At 40.2% G+C, this 24334-nt stretch overlaps 1 protein-coding gene across 1 annotated transcript in view; it reads left to right on the top strand.

Moving 5' to 3' along the window:
* The first annotated feature begins 1655 nt into the window (after positions 1-1655).
* The window catches only part of LOC149302355 (dystonin-like), a 220535-nt gene continuing 197856 nt past the window's right edge, over positions 1656-24334 (top strand). The window contains exons 1-3 of the mRNA XM_089482516.1: positions 1656-1836; positions 2447-2481; positions 13746-13937. Of these exons, the coding sequence (XP_089338642.1) occupies positions 1656-1836; positions 2447-2481; positions 13746-13937 (408 nt within the window). The remainder of the gene's footprint in view (positions 1837-2446; positions 2482-13745; positions 13938-24334) is intronic.

Below are 24334 nucleotides of genomic sequence, written 5' to 3'. Positions count from 1 at the left end.
TGGAATGATGAAGCACCCAGGTATATGTCTCAAGAAGGTTTCTTACACACACATATAGATATATAAATATATCTATATTATGTTTGCTGACTGTGATTTTATTCTTACCATCTTTGATGACAGATAGGTGGCAGCAACGTTTTATTCAATGACTAAGGATTCTTGTTAGACCTCCTGGAACACTTTCACAAGACTGTGCTGGATGCTGACTGGCAGTCAGTATACACACTACTGCGCAGGAGATGCCTTTTGTGTGAATTTGTGCCGGGGGAGGGGAAAAACCAAATGGATACTATTTTTAAACTATTATTATTATCTTTTGTTTATATAGCACCAACAATTTACTCAGCGCTTAATGCAATACATGTATTCAAAGGGTATGACAAGGATAGAGGATGTCATGTTATGTCCTCACAACTGGCATTTATGCCCAGGGATGTAATATTACATCCTCCACTACTGTGCTGCTGGTCACCCACCGACCCAGGCAAACTAGTAACAGCCTATAGGAGGCATTTCTGGGCTAGCCCAGTACACCCTTCCATAGATGTCATGCAAAAGGTAAATACAGCTCAGCCTAAAGGTTAATTTTCATACCTGGGAACTTCTGAGCTCCGGGCCATCTGGAGCCTTCCCTTGCGGGACACGGCCAGGACTGCCCACTCACTCCTTTGGCTATCAGCACCCAAAGGAGCAGTCCCCTACTGATATCAGCGGGAACACCCCCACGTCATTGGGACCACTCACTGATGTCAGTGAGCAGTCGTTGCCGTGTCCCGCAAGGATAGTCTCCGGAAGTTCCCAGGTATGTCAATAAGTGTTTATTTCTGATACAGACAATACTGCACTATGCACTTTATTCTGTTTTTCTCCTTGTGAGGTTCTGATATGTTATGAAGGAGAACTGATCCTGCCACACAAGCCGAGATAAGTTTGGAGCATCTACATTTTATCTCACGCAGAGTGTTTTTACTGTAAGACATGAATTGATCGTTTTTAGAGCAAATCTCCACTTTTCTATTTTCTAGTTGTCAGGCTCTTGGGTTTTACTTTGTTTTACTGAATAATAATAAGGCTACAAGGTGCTGCCATTCCTACTACTGCCTGCAGTAGCCATAATCACTGCTCTCTCCGCAGCAGCATTGGGGTAGCTCTGACGTCACCGAGCACCCATCCAAGGAGGAGCTGAGCATCTCCGATCTCTCTCTCCCTTCCGCGGCCGGAGAGCTGCTGATGCTGAGGCTGCTTAGTTGGGCAAGGGACTCAGGAAGAGAAACTTTTATTTCGGGGACATCCCAGCCAATGACACGCGCCTCCTTCACACCCCTCCCCCCCACGCAAATCACAGCATCCTGAAGAGCTGCTGCTGTCCCCAGCCACGCCACCCGCGATCAGACACGGCAGTGGAATGCTCTGCAGAGCTGGGGGTATCTAAGCAGTGCATCTATCCCCCCACTGCCTGTCACCGTGCTGGGAGGGAGACATCTGAATGCTCTGCATGTCTCCTGTGCTGAGTCATGGATTACACTCATCCTGAGGTCTGAAGCCTCAAGTCGTGCGGAGTCCGTGTGCTGATCATCTACCCTGCACCGCACAGATCAGCGCTCCCCACCTCCATACGGTGCCTGCTGTAGGTTTGCCTCCTGACTCTCAGTATGATTGCTGCTGCCTTCCTGGTGTTGCTGAAACCCTACAGCATCCAATGTGCTCTCATCTTGCTGCTGTTAATGCTGGGGACCGTAGCCACCATCTCCTTCCTGTTTTGCTGGCACCGTAATCTCCAAAAAGGCAGACATCCCATCAAGACGGTGTTTGGTGGCCGAACGAGGAGCAGAGGTAGGACATGTAAGGCAAACCCTTTCAATCCATTTTCAGTATGGCTCGTGTTTGTGGCTGTGATTTCTCTCTCCCTGCACGCTCACTATGCATGTAGTTTTGTCAATCTTTCCACCGGAACCTCCTGACATCTCACCAACGTTGTGAGCGATCTGTCATGGATGTTGTGGATAGTGCGAGATGCAGTATAATAAAGCGGTTCGGTGCTGGCTTTGGCCAGGTTCGCTATCTTACTTCAGTGGAGGTGGGGTGGCACAGTGTAGATGTGGCAGTCCTCCTAAGACCTGATTCATTTGGCAAACATTTTTTAGGACATTTCCAGCAGGACTGCGGCAGACTAGTCTCCACCCATACTCCACGAAACTGGAGCAAGTATAGTGGGTGAGATGTTGGGACAATCTGGGGGGATTATGCACAGGACAACACAGTCACAGCGCATAATCCCGGGTCCCCTTCATCTCCTCAGTCGCTGCTGCCTTTGCAGCAATGTCCTTGACAGTTCAGATTTAGCTTGAAGCCTTTTTTAAGAGGATTTGCTGTTAATCTAACCCAAAAAATAAAGAACTGAAGCTGATTGCCTCTGTTTTTGTTTTTTTTTTTCTTCTTCCAGATGCCTTCCTGAGATCTCATCACTTTCGCTCAGAGGTAACTTGAATTAACAAATCTTTCCAGGAGATGTTTTGGTCATAACATAACAACAATTTTAACACTGCGTGGTCACTGCAGGGGTTGGATTTCTATGCGATTAGATTCTGTGCGATTAGATTCTGTGCGACAATGCAATTAAATGAGTTTATTGAACTTGGCCTATACTAAGCAGTGAAATGGCATATATAGAGTTAAAACAGCAAAGCATAACAGGCTTAATGCAGTGTAGGAGGCCAGTTAAAGAGTTTATGGTAAAGGTAAAGTGTATGGTATGGAACAGGAGTTAGCCAAAGTATCAGTGCAAGAAAGCCTGTACTAAATAAAATAGTCTTCCAAAGGGTTAATTTGCACTTGGTGGGCAATGGTAGGATTATTCACGGTATTTTGTTCCGCTTCAATCAGAATGCATGTCTAGTGCAGTATAAGTAGCCCCCGTTTCTTAATTGGCTGTCTGAGCTTCATAGTAGTTTCGGTGTACAGCAGCAAGTTCTGTGCTCCCTGTGTAGCGCAAACGGCTATGTGGTTGTAAACATATATGAGGTCTGAGGATACTTAAAGATTCCTTCCAGTATATGACGTTTAGCTAGCCAATGACTTGTACATTTGTAAAAGCAAATGTATTGATAGCAAATGAATACACAGCCAAAGCCTTGCGTGCGTATGCATGGGGACCTCATACTTCCAGACTTTCAGGTGTTTCAGTCCTGTGACACCCTAGGACACGGCCCTCTCTACCTCTTGCGGGCGCTGCTGTGCATAGACCTCTGTGTATCAATGAAGCATTTAATTAAGCAAGATATGTTTATTTTTAGATGTAGTAAATTCCGCAGAGTAGGTGGAACAGTACCTTTAAAATTTATCACATTGGCCTGTAGAAAAGGGAGAGGGTAGGAAGCCTATACTTGGAGGAATAAAATCTATATAACATTATCAGGGCCAGACTGGGGATGATGAGTCTGCCGTGGCATTTCACTCTATAGATATAGCTAATTTAGGAGTAGTATTGAGTAGAGTCAGTGTTTATAAAAAAATCTGAGAGCCATCTTTATATTTTTATATCCGTGCAAAGCAAACACTCTTCTGGGAAGGCTTTCCAATTTCTGTGGGAATTGTTGCCCATTCTTCCAGTATAGTATTTGTGAGGTCAGGCACTCATGTTGGACAAGAATGCCTGGCTCTCAATCTCCATTCCAGTTCATCCCAAAGGTGTTCATCCAACCATGTTTTTATAGATCTCGCTTTGTGCACTGGGGCACAGTCATGCTGGAATAGAAAAGGGCCTTCCCCAAACTGTTCCCCCAAAGTTGGAAGCACAGGATTGTCCAAAATGTCTTGGTACGCTGAAGGGGAAATACCAAGACATTTTGGACAATAAAACAATGATAGGAGTCATGCTGTGGCAGCCCTTACGAAAAAATTACTGCAGTTTTTCTGAAGTAATACTGCTGTTTTTTGGACATGAAAAAACTGCAAGACTGCACTTCTACTGCAGTATTACTGCACATTTACTGCAGTTTTACTGCATGTGTACTTCACTGTACTGCAGTTTTACTGCAGTTATTTTTGTACGGAAGTACAAATGCAATAAAGCTGCAGTACATTGAAGTACAATGCAGTATAATTGCAGTAAAAAAAAAGGGCAGTACATGTGCAGTAATAATGCAGTACAGTGAAGTACAAATGCAGTAAAAGTGCAGTATTGCAATTTTTTCATGTCCAAAAAACTGCAGTATTACTTCAGAAAAACTGCAGTAATTTTTGTGTGAAGCTCACTATATAATGATAGGAGTCGTGCTGTACCACCATCTGTGTCTGGCTCACTATATAATGATGAGTTGTACGGTAGGACAGTCTGCGTCTGGCTTGCTATATAATGATGGCAGTTGGGCTTTACCAAAGTCTGTGGCAATGAAACTAAGTAAGAAAGTAAGTGTCTCTGAATGGTGGATAGGAAACGCGATCACCCCAGCTCCATGTGCTGCGCTCTGCTAGAGCCACCACTCTGAATGAGCAAGCTACTTTTTTATATATACCAGTCCTCCAGGCTCCTGGCTCCAGCCCCTCCATTCTGTAACAGAGGCGAATTGGAGACTGGAGAAGAATAATTTGGAATATGTTTAACCTGTCTTTTCTCATACTTTAAGGAAGAAAATAGCAGTGGCAGCAGCACATGGGTTCCATGTATTTTACATATTTGTGCAAGTACTTTGAATGCATTATGTTTAATCTAAATGTATAATACACATATATGAAATATACATGGAACCCATGTTCTAATTCCACTGCCGTTTAATTCCATAAGAGATTAGAAATGTTGAACATAATGTTCTCCTCATCTCTCCACTCATCCCATCTTTCTTATCTCCCCGTTTTATCAATCTCTCCCCTATATCTTTCTTTTTCCGGAGCACCGGAAGGTCATGTCAATCTGGCAAAGAATCCCCAGAGGAAGTGTCGGGCAGCAGCGGACCCGCAGACGTCCACCGGCTGCCAGAGAGGAGGATCCAGGTTCTCTGCAGCGCTGCAGGGGATCTGGATCTTTGTATTATAGTCCGACCTCTATTTGAGATCGGATTACAAGACGAGGGTTATTTTTCATAAAAAAAAAACTTGATTCAACTAATCGATAATGAAATTCGTTGACAACTATTTTCATTATCGATTTTATAGATTAGTTGTTGCAGCCCTACACTACCTCTTACCTTTCTTAATTCCTGAGGTAAGAGAGTTTGTAATGTTTTGACAAAAAGTCACTGAACAATTAAAATTTTTCCTGTTGATTAAGATCGCTTTGCATGGTTTCAGCCTGCACGGTGATTTTTATATATAATGTTTTATTTGCAAACTGGCCAACTGGCATCTGAAACGTATTTTGTATTCAAATTTAGCTTTAATTTGATTCCTGTTTACAATTTTATAGTTAATGTTCTATTTACTTTTATATTAGGTCTCCACTATAAAAATAAAATAACCCAAAAGCAAAAAAGTAGAAAAAAAACAGTAGGGAAGTACAACCATGCAAATCCATAATTGTTTTTCATATTTCACAGACCTATGTGTAATAATCTAAATTAATTTAGTTCAAAGCATATTATTTAGACGCAAAGGTGTATGCAAATTACGATAGCATTGCAAAAAAAATAAAAAAAAACCTCACATTTTTCCATGACTCTATTTGCATGAACGTGAACTGAATCAGATTTTATCCAATGAATGTGGAAAAGAGGCAAACTAATGTTATCATCACTTTTCATTATTTCCAGAAAGGGGTATAACCTTTATGTAAAATATGCTAGATTGTAAGCTTGTGTGAGCAGGGCCCTCCTCACCTGTTGTCTCTGTTAGTCAAATTGTTATGTTACATACTACCTGTTATGTCCTGTCTACCCATTTTACAGCGCTACTGAATTTGATGGCACTATATAAAACAATAAATAATAATAATAATAATATGCTATATAAAACCTAACACCCTCGGCTGGGGGACAGAAACACTGGTACACACAAAGCGAGTGCTCACTGTTCCTCCTTCTGGCAAGAAGCGGTACTGCAGCAGCTAAGGTCCATGCAAAACCCTGGGAGGTGTTTTCCTTCATGGTAATAGAACTTTCGCTATGGACTGCGAAGATATGTTTAGATGCTACCTTTCCTGATGGTGCAATAACAATAACCAACAATATCTCGAAGCTGCATGTAATGTCTTTAAATAGACAGACTGTGGGGCAGTTGAATGAATGTGTGATAAATGAGGGTATTATATGTGTTAGCAAAGGTATGTAACTGTGCTGTATAGCTATTTGAATACTTACATGAATAAGCTACATGCATGGATATTGCAGGTATTTTTACCTTTTAAGCGTGCTTAAGATGCCTGCATTGCCTGTTTAATACAATGAAGATGCTGCACGCGAAGGCCAAGGGCATCACAAAACATAAATGTGTCGCTGCATAGAGACGGACTAAGGTGAAGAGAGGGGGAAGACAGGAGCCCAAATCTAATTGAAGCATACTCTGTTCTACCAAGTTATTACACGTAATCCACATTACCCGAAGCCTTATATTTCCACCTGCTGAGTGCTTCTCCTGCTAGAAGGGCAGATATTACCTGGTATAATGCTTAAATATGTTAAGAAAATGGAAAATTACATGAAAACCCTAGGAGGCAAAAAGGTAAATGTGATATATATATATATATATAAAACAGCTCAATGTCCAGATTCAACCCCAGCCTTTATAAGCGACTAGCGATACAGCTCACCTGACGCTAATAAAGTACTGCGAAGGAATGAATGATTTTCCGGCACGTTATAGATGCTTCAGTCGAGTCAGGCTTGATAAAGATCTTCTTTGCCTATCTTGTGATCAAACCGTAATTACATTCTGAGCCTTATAGTTTAATTGCTCCATACCTGCTTGTCTAAATGTTACAGCCAATGATATAGCAAACATAGCTGGATTATGTTCATTTTGAGATTCAAAAACGTTATTTATTGGGAATATTGTAGAAATATTCTACTGAATTATAAAAAAAACATATTATTATATTATTTATAATGGATTATAAAAAAATATTTATAAAAGCCAAATGTTGGCAAATAATTGTGGCCGAAAGAAATACTATATATTCTTTATATACGTAAGGATGTCTGATTTATAAATTGGAAATGTGCCACTTAGTTCATTTCTCAGAGGCAGGTCCCCATCTCATGTTTGTGTTCATTTACGCTTATATGTAAATTCTGGCTGCCAGGGGATTCTAAAAAGTAATAAACCATTGCTTGATGTTAAGATCAAAACTCAAATTACGTTATAGATATGGCATACCTCATGGGAGGATTCCAGCATGCATTGGAATGTTACAAAAAGGAAGATTTTTGGACAAGTGTGAATCACATGACTCAAGAAGGTTTCTGCTGATCTCGAGACCAGAATCTGTTGACGGACCAGTTTTCAAGGGTTGCATCTGTAACAGTATATGCATTATCCCTGTTTTCAAAACCACTTGGTATCAGCAGAACCTCTTCTTTAATTAGTACATCCAGCACATTTACAGATGAGATCTCCAGAGAATGCTATATAAATCAACCTTAACTGCAATGCACAATCCCGATATATGTTGCTTTCATGGAAGGAGCTTTCGTCCATTCCTCCGCTGACTTCCCAATAGCTGATCTTCTTCTTCTCTGCACACGTTCCTAATGCAATTTCTGTTTTCCATTCTCTTCACGCTACAATCCTCTTATGTTGGCTGTCAATCTCTATGGAATTTGATGTCAGTAATGTGTAATTCTCCTTTGTCCAGCGCTAGTTCAATTTATTTTTTTTATGCTTAGCACTCAAGACAATCTTCATTCTCTGTAGCATTGTCTTGGCATTCATGATTTCGGCCACCTTCTTCTGCTCCATACCCATTCTTCATACAATCTTCTTTGGTTGGAAACTAAGTTTGTACCCTTTCCTTCTGCAGGGAACTTATTCTCTATACAGTACAGCATTTTGCTTATTTTCTACAATACTGTTTCTAAATACTCTTGTTTTGACATTCTCTTGTTTTGCCAGCATAATTTTTTGGCAGTTTTTTCAGCCAGGACAAAGTATTATTATTCACTGACACAGGGGTTGTCTCATTCCTCTTTAGTCAAGGGCAGGCTGAACTGGTGATGTGGATAACAACTGACTCACAGGCTACGCTGATTTTAAGCAAATATGAGCTGACATAGGCTGTTTTTTCATGCATTGTATTTCTTTAAGCTGTATGTCCAGGTATGTATAGATGTACATGGCTCTTCCTCTTCTTTAACCCCTTAATGACAATTGCCTGTTCTGGCACGACACGGAAAAACAAGTCGTTTACGACAAATGACGTGCCAGAACCGGCACGTCTTTAAACGGGTGCAGAAAGCGATCTACGTTCGCTTTCTGCACCCAAATACATTGTATGGCGGCGGACGCCCGTTTTAAAAGCGTCTAAACATCTAAACTTAAATGGTGTCGCTGGAATGCCTCGATCAGGAGGCATCCAGAGACACCAAACACTTACCTCTAGATGGATGCACTCCGGAGAGCGGTCACAGGCGCAGCTGCCGGTGATCTTTGCCATCAGCAAGATGGCGGCAGCCCGGGAAAAAAAATAATAAAGATAAAAGAGTTCGCTAGACGGTCTCCAGACCCTCTAGAGAACTCTGGCTCCACTTGCAGGTTGAATACAGGTACTGCATTCAACCATACAAGTCAATGGAGCCCAGCTTTCTAATCACAGTGTGATTAGTAAAAATTAAATAAAAAATAAAATAAAATTAATAATAATTAGAAAAAAATAGTAAAAAAACCAGTAAAATGTAAAAATAATTTCCCACTGATGTCACTATCAGGGGAACCTTCAAGTTGAAAATTTTTTTTTTACATTTTTTTAAAAAAAGGCAAAAAAATAAAATATATATATAAAAAATATATTTTTGTGAGCAAGTCCTAAAATTAGCACATTAGCTTAAAACAATTCTCGCATGGAAAGAGTTAAAATATTGGCATATTAAATGCCCATGGGGTGTCTACTTTTAAAAAATGTATGATTTGATGGGGTAAATTGAATTGGCCGGGTTCAACAAGGTCCCAATTAACACGGGGGGAAGGATGGCCACACATCTAATTTCCAATTAGAAAAATGCACACCAAATGTGGCCTTTTAGTTCCCCCAAAAAATGACAAACCCATGCATGTGGGGTATCACTGTACTCAGGAGATGTTGCTGAACACATATTGGGGTGTCGTGTGACAGCGGCATATACCAGGAGCTGTAAAGTCATACATTACATAGGTGTGTGTGGGAAAAATACACACAAAAGAATACTACTGCAAACTTTGAAAAAAATTCTGGTGATAAAATGTGTGCATGCAAAGAGTTAAAATACCAGCATTTAAAATACCTTGGGGTGTCTAGTTTTCAAAAATATATGGTTTTGTTGGGCACACTGAAATGGCCCGGCTCAAAGATGTACCAAATAGGGCATGGGCAGTTGATCGCCAAACGCCAAAGTTCAACATTGAAAATGCGCATGCCCCAAATGTGACCCTTTTTCCCCCAAACAGCCAGGCAAAATCATTCATGTGAGGTATCGCTGTACTCAGGAGATGTTGCTAAACACATATTGGGGTGTTTTATGATACTGACATATACCAGAACCTGTTTATTCATACCTGAAGTAAAATGTGTGTGACAAAACAAATGCAAAAAAAATTACTACCATAAAGTTTGACAAAGGCTAATGGTAGAATTAGTGCTTGGAAAGGGTTAAAATACTAGCATTTGGAATACCCTGGGCTGTCTAGTTTTCAAAAATATATGACTTGATGGGGTAAATTGCATTGGCCGGCTTCAAATATACCCGAAATGGCACATGGGGGGAAGAATTACCAGATTTGGAAAAAATGGCTTTGAAATAGCAAGACGCTACCTGTACTTATTGCCCCATAATGTGTAAAAAAAAGCAAAAAAACATAAAAACATTGGGTATTTCTAAACTCAGGACAAATAGTAGAATCTATTTAGCAGGTTCTTTCATTACCTTTTATAGATGAGTAAAAGATTTTTCAACTAAAAGTTAGAAACAGTCATTTTTTTCTAAATTTTTCACCATATTTTATACTTTTTTTAATAGTAAATAATATGATACAATCAAAACAATGTCATCTAAAGAAAGCCCTTCTTGTCCTGAAAAAAACAATATATAATGTGTGTGGGTTCAGTAAACAGGAAAGAAGAAAATTACAGCTAAACACGAGCAGCGCAGAAATGTTAAAACGGCCATTGTCACGAAGGGTACAAAAAGTAAAATCAGCCTTTGTCACGAAGGCGTTAAAGGGACACGCCAGCCGTCAAATCTGAAGTACTCCCCTTCAGTCACGTACAGTTCTGACTCTGGTGAACGCTGTGTGCAGGGATCTGTTTAGACACCAGTGTGTTTGTGTAAAGTCTTTTCATTGATTTCAGTGGGAGCACTTTCCTGCCACTGATTGACAACTTTGAGCAGCCAATCAGAGTCAAGAAATGTCGGGTCATGAAAGAAGAAAGGATTTTGCAGCATAGCTATAACTGCTATATTTTTTATTTTTATTCTGTTACTTCTATAGTAAGATTGGCAGTAACATTAGACTGTCTGTTTAACCCCTTAAGGACCGGGCTCATTTTTCGTTTTGTACCCTGTGGGACCGAGGCTGTTTTAATACTTTTGTGGTGCTTGTGTTCAGCTGTAATTTTCTCCTCACCCATTTAGTGTACCCACATAAGTTATATATTGTTTTTTTCAGGACAAGATGGGCTTTCTTCAGATACCATTATTTTGATCATATCATCTTATTTACTATAAAAAAAAAAAAGAAGAACATGGTGAAAAATTGAAAAAAAAACACATTTTATGACTTTTATTTGAAAAATCTTTTACTCACCTAAAAAAGCAAGTAAAAAAACTAGCTAAATTGATTCTACTACTTGTCCTGAGTTTAGAAATACCCAATGTTTTTATGTTTTTTTGCTGTTTTTTGTAAGTTATAGGGCAATAAGTACAAGCAGCGTTTTATGATTTCCAAATCTTTTTTAACAAATCTGGTCATTCTGCCTCCATCTCCTCTTTGGAACATCTTTGAAGCCGGTTAACTCAATTTAACCCATTCAAACCATATATTTTTGAAAACTAGACACCCCAGGGTATTCCAAATGCTGTTATTTTAACCCTTTCCATGCACCAATTATACAACTACACTTTGTCAAACTTTGTAATAGTAATTTTTTTTCACACAAATTGTACTTTAGTTATAGATATACAGGTCCTGGTATATGCCACTGTCAAACAACACCCCAATGTGTGTTCAGGAACATCTCCTGAGTGCAGTGATACCCGACATGCATGGATTTGTCGTGTTGTTTGAGATTTAAAATGCCACATTTGGGAAGTGCGCTTTTTTGTCCATTTTGGAAAGTCTGTACCTATGCCCTATCTTTGAGCTCAGCCACTCCAATTTACCCCATCAGCCATTTTTTTTATATTAGACACCCCTTGGGTATTTGAAGTGCTTTTATTTTAACTCTTTGTTGAGATTTTTGAGAAAGTTTAGCACTTGCTCAAAATAATACTTTACTTTTTTATTTTATTTTTTTAATACTTTTTTTTTTTAATTATTTTTTTTACACATTTTGCTGGATGGTTCATCTAGTGACATCACTGCATAATTATTTTTAAATGTTAGCACTTTTAATTTTTTCCATATTTTTTTTTTCCATATTTTTTTTTTTTTTTTTTAATATTTTACTAATCACATTGTGATTAGAAAGCTGGGCTCCATTGACTTGCATGGTTGAATGCAGTACCTGTATTCAACCTGCAAGTGGAGCCAGAGTTCTCTAGACCATCTAGCGAACTTTAAAAACTTGTTTGTTGCTTTTACAGGGCGGCCGCCATCTTGTTGATGGCGAAGAACACCGGCAGCTGCGGCTGTGACCGCTCTCCGGAGCGGTCACAGCCCACCCAGAGGTAAGTGTTTGGTGTGGCTGGATGCCTCCTGATCGAGGCATTCCAGCGACACCATTTAAGTTTAGGAGGCGATCGTTGATCGCCTCCTAAACGCTTTTAAAACGGGCGTCAACGGGGTTGTTGACGCCTCGGGGAGGGGCCAGACATGGCCCCTGATGCCGATCTCGGCGTTACTGAATGCCTCGACATCGAGGCATTACAGTAATGCCGTTTAAGCGAAGAAAGTGATCGTTGATCACTTTCTAAGCTTATTTTACTTTTTGACGGTTCAGGACCGTCAAAGGTCATTTAGTGACCTTCATGTCATGACGGTCCTGAACCGGCAAAGGTCGCGAAGGGGTTAAGCCTTTATGCCAAATGTGTTTTTTGTTTACATTTTCTATTACTGTGGTCTCAGTAATCTCTATTAGTATGGAAGGAGGTTATATAGTTACAATCCTTCTACCTAACCTTCCTATTCTTGATCCAAAAGAAGGCAAAAAAAACCCCTAATTAAGCTACTTTGAATTCTGCCATCAGGGGAAAAAATTCCTTCTTGACTCCAAGAGGCAATCGGATTTCTCCTTGGATCAAGAAGCTCTAAAATATTAATGTTATTCTATTTATAGCCCTGTATGTCATACCTTTCTAAAACAATATCCAGACCTCTTCTGAAGGCATCTATTTTATTTGATAACACCACCTCCCTTGAAAGTGAATTCCATACCTTTATTGTCCTCACTGTAAAGAATCCCCTCCTTTGTCGTCTATGAAACCTCAGAGGAGGACCTCTTGTTTGTAGATTTCTGTTTATGAACAGGTCACTAAAGAGCTTGTTATATTGGCCCTGCATATATTTATATAATGTTATCATATCCCCTCTGAGATGCCGTTTTTCTAGCGTAGATCATTTTAACTTTTCGTCTCTCTTCATAGTTAGAGGTTAGAGGGGGACTTTTCACTAAGTATTTTTCTAAGAACTGCATAGTGGCATTTTGTATGTGGGTCTTCACTTAGTATTCTGCTGTGATCTAAACAATAGAATGCATCAGTCTTAATCACCCAGAGGGACTCTGACTAATTAAGGTATATTGTATATTGTTTCACTTCCCCATCAACCAGCGACTAGATTGTAATTTTGCCAGTGTGTGAATTTAAATTATTCCACTGATTGTAACAGTTCTACGTAATCTTCTGGCGCTATATAAATGTTATGTAATTTATTTGTAATGTATAAGGAGAGAGGGACTTCATTAGCATTGCCATAAAGAATCATACCAGTGTGGTGATCCTGTTTGGAATGTAACCAACATATAACACAACTGTAAACAAGGCAACCTCATGATCTGAAGGTAAACAAAGTTTATAGGAATATGAAATAACACCCAGTTCTCCATCACTGTAAAACCCAAAAATATATGTTTTCATTATACCGGTACTTCCACTTTGGATTAGAATGTTTTAGTTAAAATGTTTCTTCTGTGTAAGGAATGCAAGAAGTACTGGGTGCTGATAAAGCACATGATGACTTCCCTCACAAGGACTAATCTACAGAAAGTTCAGAAAACCTCTTCTAGTTACTTTAAAAACCATTGATCAGAAACTCATGCATTGTAGCACATACATTTACTCTGCATACCTTTAACCCTGGGTGTGCATTAACACCTTGTCCTTTCACCAAGCCGTTCAATTCCCCTCAGGTTATTTGCATTTCCCTTTTTTCCCATATAAAGCAAAATACCTTTAATTGTCTTGCAGGGATTCAGGCCCAGCCCTCGTCATTTAAGGAGGTATACTCGGACTCGCATTGAGGAATCAAAGCCTCTTGTCGAGGTAAAGCAGAGTGACCAAGAGACTCCGTCACCTTTAAGAAGAAGAAGAATCAAGAAAAGTAGTCGGGTGCAGCCAGAATTTTATCAGACGGTCCAAGAGACACCAACTCGAAAACCGGTATGTGTTCTGTTAATAGTCCATGGGTGGACTGGAAGTTTCTGCCGTGGGGGTGCAATCACAAGACCTCCTGGCCTATGCTTCTGTTCGTTACTTTCTTTTAAATTAAACTGTATACACACATTTTTATACACACTCGCGTATACAACTTTATTCCAGTACATATTATGGAAAAGTGAATTTACATATACATTTATCATTAATTTATGCACAAACATACACTACCGTTCAAGTGTTTAGGGGGACTTTTCATGGAAAACAAGGACATTTTTAGCTGTGCTAACATAAGGATTTTCTAATGATCAATTAGCCTTTGAAACTTAAACTTGGCTTAGGGAACAAGGGGCGTACCTAGAGTATTTGGCACCTGGGGCTGATCCTTTATGTGGCACACACAAACACACACTTTAAAACTGCATAGCTTCTATCGTTATATACTGGCGCAGACATTGACGGTGGTACAGCATAACTGTTACCATTATAACTGGCGCAGACATTGACGGTGGTACTGCATAACTTATCATTATATACTGAGGCAGACATTGACTGGGGTACAGCATAACACCTATCACTATATACTAAGGCAAACATTGACGGTGGTACAGCGTAATTCCTATCCCTATACATTCAGCCAGACATTGACAATAATGCAGCATAACCCCTATCACTATATACTAAGCCAAATGTTGATGTGGTGTGGGCCTACAACTTCAGTGTCTGGCTTAGTATATAGTAGGGATGCGTCAAAATGAAAATTCTGGACCGAAACCGAAAATTCAGCATTCACTTGGCTGAAACCAAAACCGAAAAAGACCCCCCACCTTAACAAAAAAAATAACGAAACACACTTTTATTAAAAGTAAGTAACACACCAGAATTGGACAAAAAAAATCAATAACGATATATATATGATTGTTAACAGTAATCACAATCCTATAATGCCCAGGCATACCCAGATTTCAGCATGTAAAATCCTTGGCATGATAGGAGTGTGATTGCTGTTAGCAATAATTACAAGTAGCATTTTGCTATTTCAAAACCATTTCTTCCTGAAATCTGGTCATTCTGCCTCATGCGCTATTTCGGGCCAATGCTGGTATTTTAACCCTTTCCATGCACTAATTCTACCATCAGTCTTTGTCAAACTTTATGGTAGTAATGTTTTTTGTATTTTTTTCACACACATCGTATTCAGCTGTGAATTTACCGCTCCTGGTATATGTCACTGCCAAACAACTCCCCAATATGTGTTCAGTAACATCTCCTGAGTACATCTGGTCAGTCTGCGCCCATGTCCCATATTTGGGACATCTTTGAAGCTGGCCAATTCGATTTGCCCCATCAAATCATAAATTTTTTTAAACTAGACACCCCATGGGCATTTAATGCTTTCCATGCGCCAAGTTTTATGAAGATATAGCGCTAATTGTAGGGCTTGCTCATATATAAAAACTGTGTGTGTATATATATATATATATTTGGACTTTTTTGTGACAGTGGGGGGTTATTTTGACGTTACCAATTTTTTAAAATAATTTTTTAAATTTTATTTTACTAATCACATTGTGATTAGTGAGCTGGGCTCCATTGACCTGCATGGTTGAATCGATAGACCCTCTGTGAACTCATTGATTGACAGTTGGCGCCGCCATCTTGTGAATGCTTTTTGGAGCAATCGTGACCCCGTACATGTACGGGCTTTGTCACCAATGCAGTGCATCGTGACCCCGTACATGTACGGGCTTTGTAGTGAAGGGGTTAAAAAAGGAAATTTCTAAGTGACCCCAAACATTTGAACGGTAGTGTATACGTACACACTCCATTCATACACAGATACAGTGCCTACCTTTTTAAAATGGGGAGAGGATTTATTCCTGTTAATCTGGCAGGTGATGAGAAGCTTGTTCTAGTGCTCCCTCACTGTCCTCATTCCCCGCCTGAGCATTGGGAAATTACGCCATAGTCTGCTGCTTAGATTTATCTGAGAGGGCTTTGCCTGCAGCTGCACTCACCTCTATCAGTTAATCCCTCCATGCATCTACTATAAAAGCATTCCGTTCAATCAGCATGTTCACATATGTGTAAAATAAATAGCACCTGTATTTTAATTGCATTAAGTATAAAAATGCATGTTAGTCCAGCCTTTTACAAGAGATGCAATGGTTGACAATCACTTGTCCTCCTTATAGAATGTTTTTTTGACAGCATATAAGAACCATTCAGCTCATCCAGTTTCCCATTTTAGTCCTGCTGTAGAGACTCATAAACATGCTTATTGAATACATTCATGGTGCAGGGTTGGAAAAGTATGTGAACCCCTAGGCTAATGACTTATTCAAAAGCTTTAATTGCATATGCTGGCAAGAGTGCCCCTTCAAAACTGCAAGGCTTCCCTTTCAGGTAGGGGACATAACTTCCTATAGGGTTCTGAGCCCAACTACAAGAGGGGACCTAAAGTGTCAGAATGTATGTGGCAAAATGTATATGTGGCTGGCATTCTGGGTCCACTTTGCCAATCATGTATAACATATGTATTTTGCTCTGAAATTATTCATATCCATCACTAAATGAACCTCTACCACTGCTGGGAGGGTGTTCCACTTATTTACCACCCTCTCAGTAAAGTAAGTTTAAGCAGTAAATTGGTGGTATGAAAATGGGACCATGGTGAGTGGATTGTGCAGCAGCTCTGGATTGTGCAGCTTTTCTTTAAGTTTCCCCCCCCACTACAGGTTGAAGAATGTGTGGTAACGCACTTACAAGATACTTTAATATGCATTCTTTGTTGAGGAGGCTGTCTGGGAAATTGTACTGACCCTGCTGAAAAACTGCCTCCAGACCGCTAATGTTGTCGTGCTCGAGTCAGGACTAGTGGCAAGATGGCTGGTAGTAAGACCAGACAGTTCATGCTTAGGGAATGTAACTGGTTACATGCCGCTGTGCATCCAAGGTGAACTGTACAGGAGTCCTTATCACTGAAGGTCAACTACCTCTTGAGATCCATTATCTGCTTTTATTGCTGTCATAAACTATAATGCTGTTTACCACACTCTACAGTAAGTGTAATAATGTGAACATTATGGTGTTCTTTAACACGTTATACTGGATAATTATATTTTATGGTGTCCTTAGTTAATCCCCCTAACGGGGTAGATTGAAATGTAAAGTGAACACATTTTTGTCATTCAATTTTAAGGTTTAAAATGATCCTTGTCAAGCAACAGAGTGTTCTGGTCTTCTGGTGAGCCTTACAACCTGTTGATAGACCAAGTCCAAGCAGGTGTTTAGATCAGGGCTGGGTACATTAGTGTGCAAGTTAAGAGTCAGAGAGATAAATCCTTGACATTGTAGAAGATCTCAATGTTGTTAGGCCTCTGATGTGTAAAATTAAGCAATATAAGGTAGCATATCCTATAAAACGCAAAACAAATACCGTATTAGCAAGATCATAAGAAAGTGTTTTTGCAGAAAAAAATCATCAGAAAAATTACCTTGCCTTATAATTAAGGTCGTCTTTTATTCAGATCTCAGATCTGTGGCAGCGCCGCTTAGCCAACTAAACCTAGGGGTGTCGCTCACTCTCTCACTCATGCTCTCATTTACTCTCATTCACTCTCTCTCATACTCTCTCAATGTCTCCGTAGCTTCTTCTCTGACCCCTTCCATGTGCCGTGTCTCCTTTTCCACAGCTCTACTTCTTTTGCCTCTATTATTTGTCAGCTTCTCGCCGGTATCAGCTCTGTTATCCAGGTACTCCCACAAAAGAGGGGAGCTTCTACACACACCCTCTCCCCTGACTGGAGGGCCGGCTCTGCCCTTTTGGTGGAAGTACCCAAAAAGGCCAGAATATTGCACAGATTTGTAGAGAAAGAGAGGTGCAGAAAACGTTTTCTTTGTGAATCCATCTGAAATATTTGAGGCTTCTTGGAGTACATCCATGAGGACAGCCTAACCCTCGTTCCTCCAATCAGAGCAAAGGGTGTATGCAGAATCTCCCCTCTCTTCGAGAAGCTCCTGTATAATGAAGCTAAAAACAAGGAGAAGTGGACAAATAAAGAAAATAGAAGACAGAAGAACTCTAAGGCGATCAAGCCCCCCAGGGCCGCCATAGCGTAAATAGGCCTATTTATGCTATGGCGGCTCCGTCTCCATGTGTGCCTTTAAGACACAGCTCACCAGGATATGATGTCATATCCCAAATAGCGCCTTTTATTGGACTTGGGATGTGACTGCTGCCATAGGTCGGCGCCAAAGGTAAATACACCACTGATTATGCTGCATGAAATAATCTGTGGGAGAAGAAATCTTGTAGTAAAGTTGAGATCCAAATGTATTAAGAAACATTAGTATTTTCAAAATTAACAGGAAACCTAGTTTGGGCATTAGGAATTTTATACCAAGGGCATTTATTAAAATTTTCACTGCCATGTTTTGCTAGATGCTAGTCAGTGCTGACAAGTGGAAGGTGTGATTCACTGGAATAATTTTCCTTTTTTTCAGAAAATGTAATTCTATCCCTAGATATTTGTGTATGTCAGCTTCTTCCTATGACCTCTGTCCTTGAGAGTTTTTTTTTAACACATTCTCTTTCACACTGTTTTTGATGGTAACAATCAAGTTGTTCTAACTCCAACAGGCAAGCTATCAATTATTTTCAGATTTGGAAGAAAACATGCACGCTGCCTGTACTAAAATATCACTGTGTACAATCTTCATTGAATCTACAATTTTATTAATTCAATGTTATATGTACACAATACAGGTTGAGAAAGGGACCAACAAATTCCTTACATGTTTCACGGCATAGCACAAAAAATATACAAAAAAAGGGGAAATCACAACCTAAAAAGCATTTCAGACATTCACATTCAGATTTCCGGGTTGCTGCTAGAATAATAATGACCAAAGAAATAAAGAAAACATTAAACAAAGACAGAATTCAGTGCATACCCAGCAAATACCATTGAAAAAACACCTAAGGCAGAATTATTGGAAATTCCTTAACGCTATACAGCCATAGATTGCTTAGCTCACCACTACGTCAAAGTACCCCAAGTTTGGCGAGTCCTTTCTAATTGTCTTGCTTTGTTAACAGTGCATAGTAAAAAAAATAACACCTTGCATTTCACTTCAGCCGTCATATGTACTATAATACAATAATAGCTGAGTGTTCCCTCTAACTTTCCGTGCGGCCCCAGTTGCAATGCATGGGGGATTCTGCAGAGTTCCAATGGCCTTGAGGTGGCAAATTGCCACCTCTATCAAAGTGCTGCCTGTGTACTATGGATCATACCTGGGAACTTCTGGGCTCTGGCTCACTGATGTCAGGGGGCAGTCCCGTGACGTCGGCAGGAAACACCCCTATTTAAAGGGAAAATGGGCGGGGAGCTGGGCGTGTCAAGCTCCCGCGACCCGGAGGATTTAGGTCTGGAACCGGAGAAGCGGTGCTTCACCCGGCAATCTCCGGGTCAAACCCGGAGAGTTCCCAGGTATGCCATGGACCCATCAGGACTCATGTAAGGTCTGGCTCTGGCTCCCAGCCAAACAGTGGCATGAACTGTACAGACACAGAAGAATTGTTCTGCTGCAGCTTTGCAGCTCTAGTTTCTCTTGAAGTAAAGTGCTTTCTTTTTTACCTAGTTTTAAGAATGCATATTAAAGTACTTTAATATGCATGCTTTGTTGAATATCCTGCTTAGGACACTGGAGTGTTGCTTTAATTAATAAATCACACAACGTCATATGGGTACAAAGATTTTTAAAAAGGGATGCTCAGTCCATCCCCCTTGCAAATGTTCCCGCAACCTGGTGGATTCAGATGTTGACCGGGAGAACCAGAGAAGTTCCCAGGTATGCACATCTCCATGCACGTGATATATTCCCCTCCAGTTAGCTCCAGCACTGGCTCGCTGAACACTGCTGGAGAGACCCCCCATGCACTCATTGACTGAATAGAAGTCATTTCCTGCAACTGATTGGCTGCCAGAAAATACTAAATAACTAAGAGCTCTAATTGGCTTGTATTCCAGATAAATGATATCAATGATGAGCAGCTGCTTGGTGTTCAGACCCTTATATGTTAATTGTATCTTGACCAGTAGTGTATATATAGTGTGTATATACTGTGTATAGTGTATATATATATATATATATATATAAATATATATATATACTATATATGCTGTGTGTATGCATATATGATCTACTCAGTGGAATGCCTACCTCCCCTATAGCATGAAGTGGTTCCTCTCTGCCCTGTAGGAGGCATGGCATTCTGCATGATAGCACCAACCTTAGTATCTAGCATCTCCATGCACCTCCATGAAATCATTCACATACCTGGTAATTTTATGAATGAGTTCATTCTGAAGCCAAAGCACATATAAACCTTTCTTTCAATAGCAAATCACAAATGTGCTACAATAGTATGGTGGCGACCAAAGTGTCCTAATGATGGTAAGGGGAAGAGCTAATTTTGTATAAAATTCACCTGTATTCAAGCAGGTAATCCCCCTGTGATATAATAGTCAAAAGAGGACTATGACTGCCAAAATATCTGTTTATCCTTTGAATTCCTTGTAAGCTCTTTTAATTTGTTTTGTAGGCTAATAAAAATAACAGTATAATATTTAATAGTGGTAGAGTTCAACGAGGCTTCTGTGTGCATCCGCTCGTGTGTGCATTAAAACCAGCGCTATGGACTGACTGGTAGGAAACAGTGAGACAGCAGTATTGGCTACCATGGCAACACTCTACGGAAGGCTTTAGGGCCTTCTTACATAAACTTAAATGTGAGTTCAGAACTTCAGATTGTAGCTAATAGTGTGAGGATGAAGATAAGGATTTGTCGAATGTCTGTGGAAATGTTTCCGAGATCCCAGTTCGAAAGCATGCTCCGGTTATTGAGTTTATGATTTGAATTGGAAATGACATCTGCAAAGTCTTTTGATCCTTTGTTGTTTTATATCCAGACCACATTTAACAACAGTCCCATATCTTGACGTGGAACCCATTACGGGGTGCCAAATATTCAGCTCCCTTCATTCTCACAATCAGGACCTTGTCTGGTCTTCAAGTATGTGTTATCCCAACGTGTAACCACAATAGTATGCTTATTAAACAAGATATGTAATAAGAAGCTACTTCATTCATATGTTAGGTTTACACTGTTTATTTTACACTGGGCTGTTATCTTGAGCTCTGGCCGCTTGACAAAGACGTTGGATATGTGTATAGGCCTCTTGCTACTTTATAGGTATTTGTGTTTTGTTTACGACATATGTAGTTAAGTATATAATTTTGACTTTTTATTTCTCAATTAGGATTAAATGTACTAGCAACTATGATATTGGTCTGCGGACCTTCATTTTACCTGTTTGGCCTTTACATGTTTGTGTTTGTTACAGTTCTTGAAACAATAACCAACATTTTATTGCTTTACCAAACAACAGCTTGGTGGGAACCCATCATATTGCTAGATGAGGTGTGACTATAAGAGGAACATCATTGATCAATAATAATTTCTTATAAACGAGGCAAATTTCCCCTTTTCTTACAGCAAAAGGAATGAGCTAATGATGAACAGCTGATGAACTCTGATGTCAGAGCCTCAAGAGGACAATAGGAATCCAAATGAGAGCATGTGAGGAGTCATACTGACTCATTGAGAACGTTGCTAAAATAGATGAAAGCCTTGGCAACAGCGATGGATGTACATCTTATGCATCCCTAGACACAAGACCTTCCGTGACCCTTATATACTGTGCATTGAATGTGTCTCAAAGCAAAGAATGGTAGTTGAACTGAATAAACATCCCAGTGTCACATTAGTTTAGTTCAGACGTGCAGAACACTGGAGGTTCATTGAAAATCTCATTGCTGAGGTGGCTCCTGGTAATCAGACACAAAAAGATGGTTGTTCTGGAAGGTGATAGAGTAGCTGGATAGATTCTTATATTATACTATAGTGATGTCCACTTGGCCACAACATTGAAGACTGATCCTTAGTGGGTTTATAATGACAAGAACAGTGTTAACAGGGTTTTACACTAATGCAGGGGTGTCCAAGTTTTTTCTGCAGTGGGCCACTTCATCAGAATTGTATACGTGCGAGGGCTGCACTCATTTTTCAATGAGAGAAAATATGGCCTTTAATAAGATATGCAGATTAAAATAAAGTAAATGACACAAAACCTTTACTTTTCCTCTCACTGATTTCTGGGATTTCTGGGCCTACAAATTCAGGATTCTGGAAAAGTAAAAATAAAATAGTTCTATTTATTTTAGGGATGCACTAAAATGAAAATTCTGGACCAAAACCGAAAATTCAGGGTTCACTTAGCCGAAACTGAAAGTGACCCCCCCACACATTTTAATAACACCAAAATTGTACAAAAAAATTATATATTATGATTGTTAACAGCAATCTCAGGCATACCCAGATTCCAGCATGTACTGGTTGGCTGGGCATTGCATTTTTTGTCCAATTTTAGTGTGTAACCACACTTTTATTAAAAGTAACACACCACAATTGGACAAAAAAAATCAACAATATGACTTGGCATGATAGGAGTGTGATTGCCAACAGCAAACACACTCTTTTTATACCCAGGCCACCAGTGAATGCTGGAACCTAGGCATGATGGGAGTGTGATTGCTGTTAGCAGATTGCTGTTAGCTGTTAGCAATCACACTCCTATCATCCCAAGTCAGTCAATGCATGCTGGTACAGGGTGGCTGTAAGTGCAGACCCCATACTGCTGGCAGCATCAATACACAAGGGGGGCAGCTAGCCAGGTTTCAGCATGTACTGGCAAACACACTCTTTTTATACCCAGGCAACCAGTAAATACTGGAACCTAGGCATGATGGGACTGTGATTGCTGTTAGCAGATTGCTGTTAGATGTTAGCAATCACACTCCTATCATCCCAAGTCAGCCAATACGTGCTGGTGCAGACCCCATACTGCTGGCAGCATCAAAACACAAGGGGGGCAGCTAGCCGGGTTTCAGCATGTATGGCTGACTTGGTATGATAGGAGTGTGATTGCTAACAGCAATCACAGTCCCATTATGCCTAGGTTCCAGCACTTACACATCCATGCTATCACACACACACAAATTCATTCATTCACACATTCATTCCCTCAATCTGACATACTCATTCACACAACCTCCCCCACCCCCTTACCTGCTCTACAGCTCTCGATGCCGCTCACAGATTTCAGCAGGGGGCGCGGCCTCCCTCGTTCTCCCCACAGAGGAGGCAGGACTGGAGCAGAGAATAGACCCTCCCACAAGTAAGCAGCAGGGCTCTTGTGATCCTGGCTGCCGATCTCACTCGGGCCGCACCTCGAGGTTTCGCGGGCCGCATTTGGACGCCCCTGCACTAATGAATTAAAGTTACCTTATTGGCGTTACAAGGATATGGCTAGTTCTAAAGACCAGATTTGTCTTGCCATGGTTAGGGTTGGAAAGTCCTCTCAGAGTGCTAATAGGGTAATAGAGTTGGCAACTGTCGGGGCAAGCTAGTGTCACGTGTGGTGTTTACCTTATGTACTGATTCTGGTCCAGCTATTATAGGTACTTGTATGTCTACCAGTGAAATGGACACTTTCCTTCAGTTGAAAGTACCATACTAGGTGCCCCTGCCCAATGCCGCACAATGGCCTTGCAGGCATGTAGACATGTATAATCTAGACCTGCATTAAATTGATATGAAATTTGACCCAGCATTTTCAGGTGATCCAGAGTCAGTGCCTGTGTTATTTAAAACCATGTTAAGAGGTTAATTTGTCGTGGGTTGAAGTGAGCTGATCCTTCTTGCAAGAAATAATTAGAATGGTCTTTTGCTCTTTCAGGGCATGTGCCCTGTGCTCTGATGGATCCAAAACAGAACTAAAGAGGTAAAATTGCCACCAAGGACAACTCAGGGCATTGGCATACGTGAATGTCCTTATTTTAAAAACACAACCCATAAAATGATTCTACCTTCAGTAAGCCTTTCACAGCATTTCCCAGAAGCCGCAGACACATTCAGTGCCTTTTAGGGATCTTGCTGGTTATTGCCAGATGACTCAGTATCAGGCCGCAGAAGGTTTATGTCACATGCTTGGTGACAAAAGGTGCTTTTTTCATAAAATATCATATTTTTTGCATTAACCTGGCTTTTTTAAGCATTCCATTTGAGAGACCTGATCCATCTTGCTAATACCTGTATACCTTAGTGAGGGATGTAGTTTTGTTCAGTAAACAGCAATTCATTTTATAGAGGATACATTATGCAATGAAAGCTGAATGTAGAATTATCATGTATGCTGAGAATCTGATAAAAAGAGCTTGCAATCTAATTCAGGAATATGACGCATTAGGTGATAAAGGAGAGCTGAATCCTTCCA

Source organism: Sceloporus occidentalis, unplaced genomic scaffold (assembly GCF_023333645.1).
Source record: "Sceloporus occidentalis isolate IW3139 unplaced genomic scaffold, rSceOcc1.0.p SCAF_19, whole genome shotgun sequence".
Lineage (NCBI taxonomy): Eukaryota > Metazoa > Chordata > Lepidosauria > Squamata > Phrynosomatidae > Sceloporus > Sceloporus occidentalis.
This window is presented reverse-complemented; position numbering and strand designations above follow the sequence as displayed.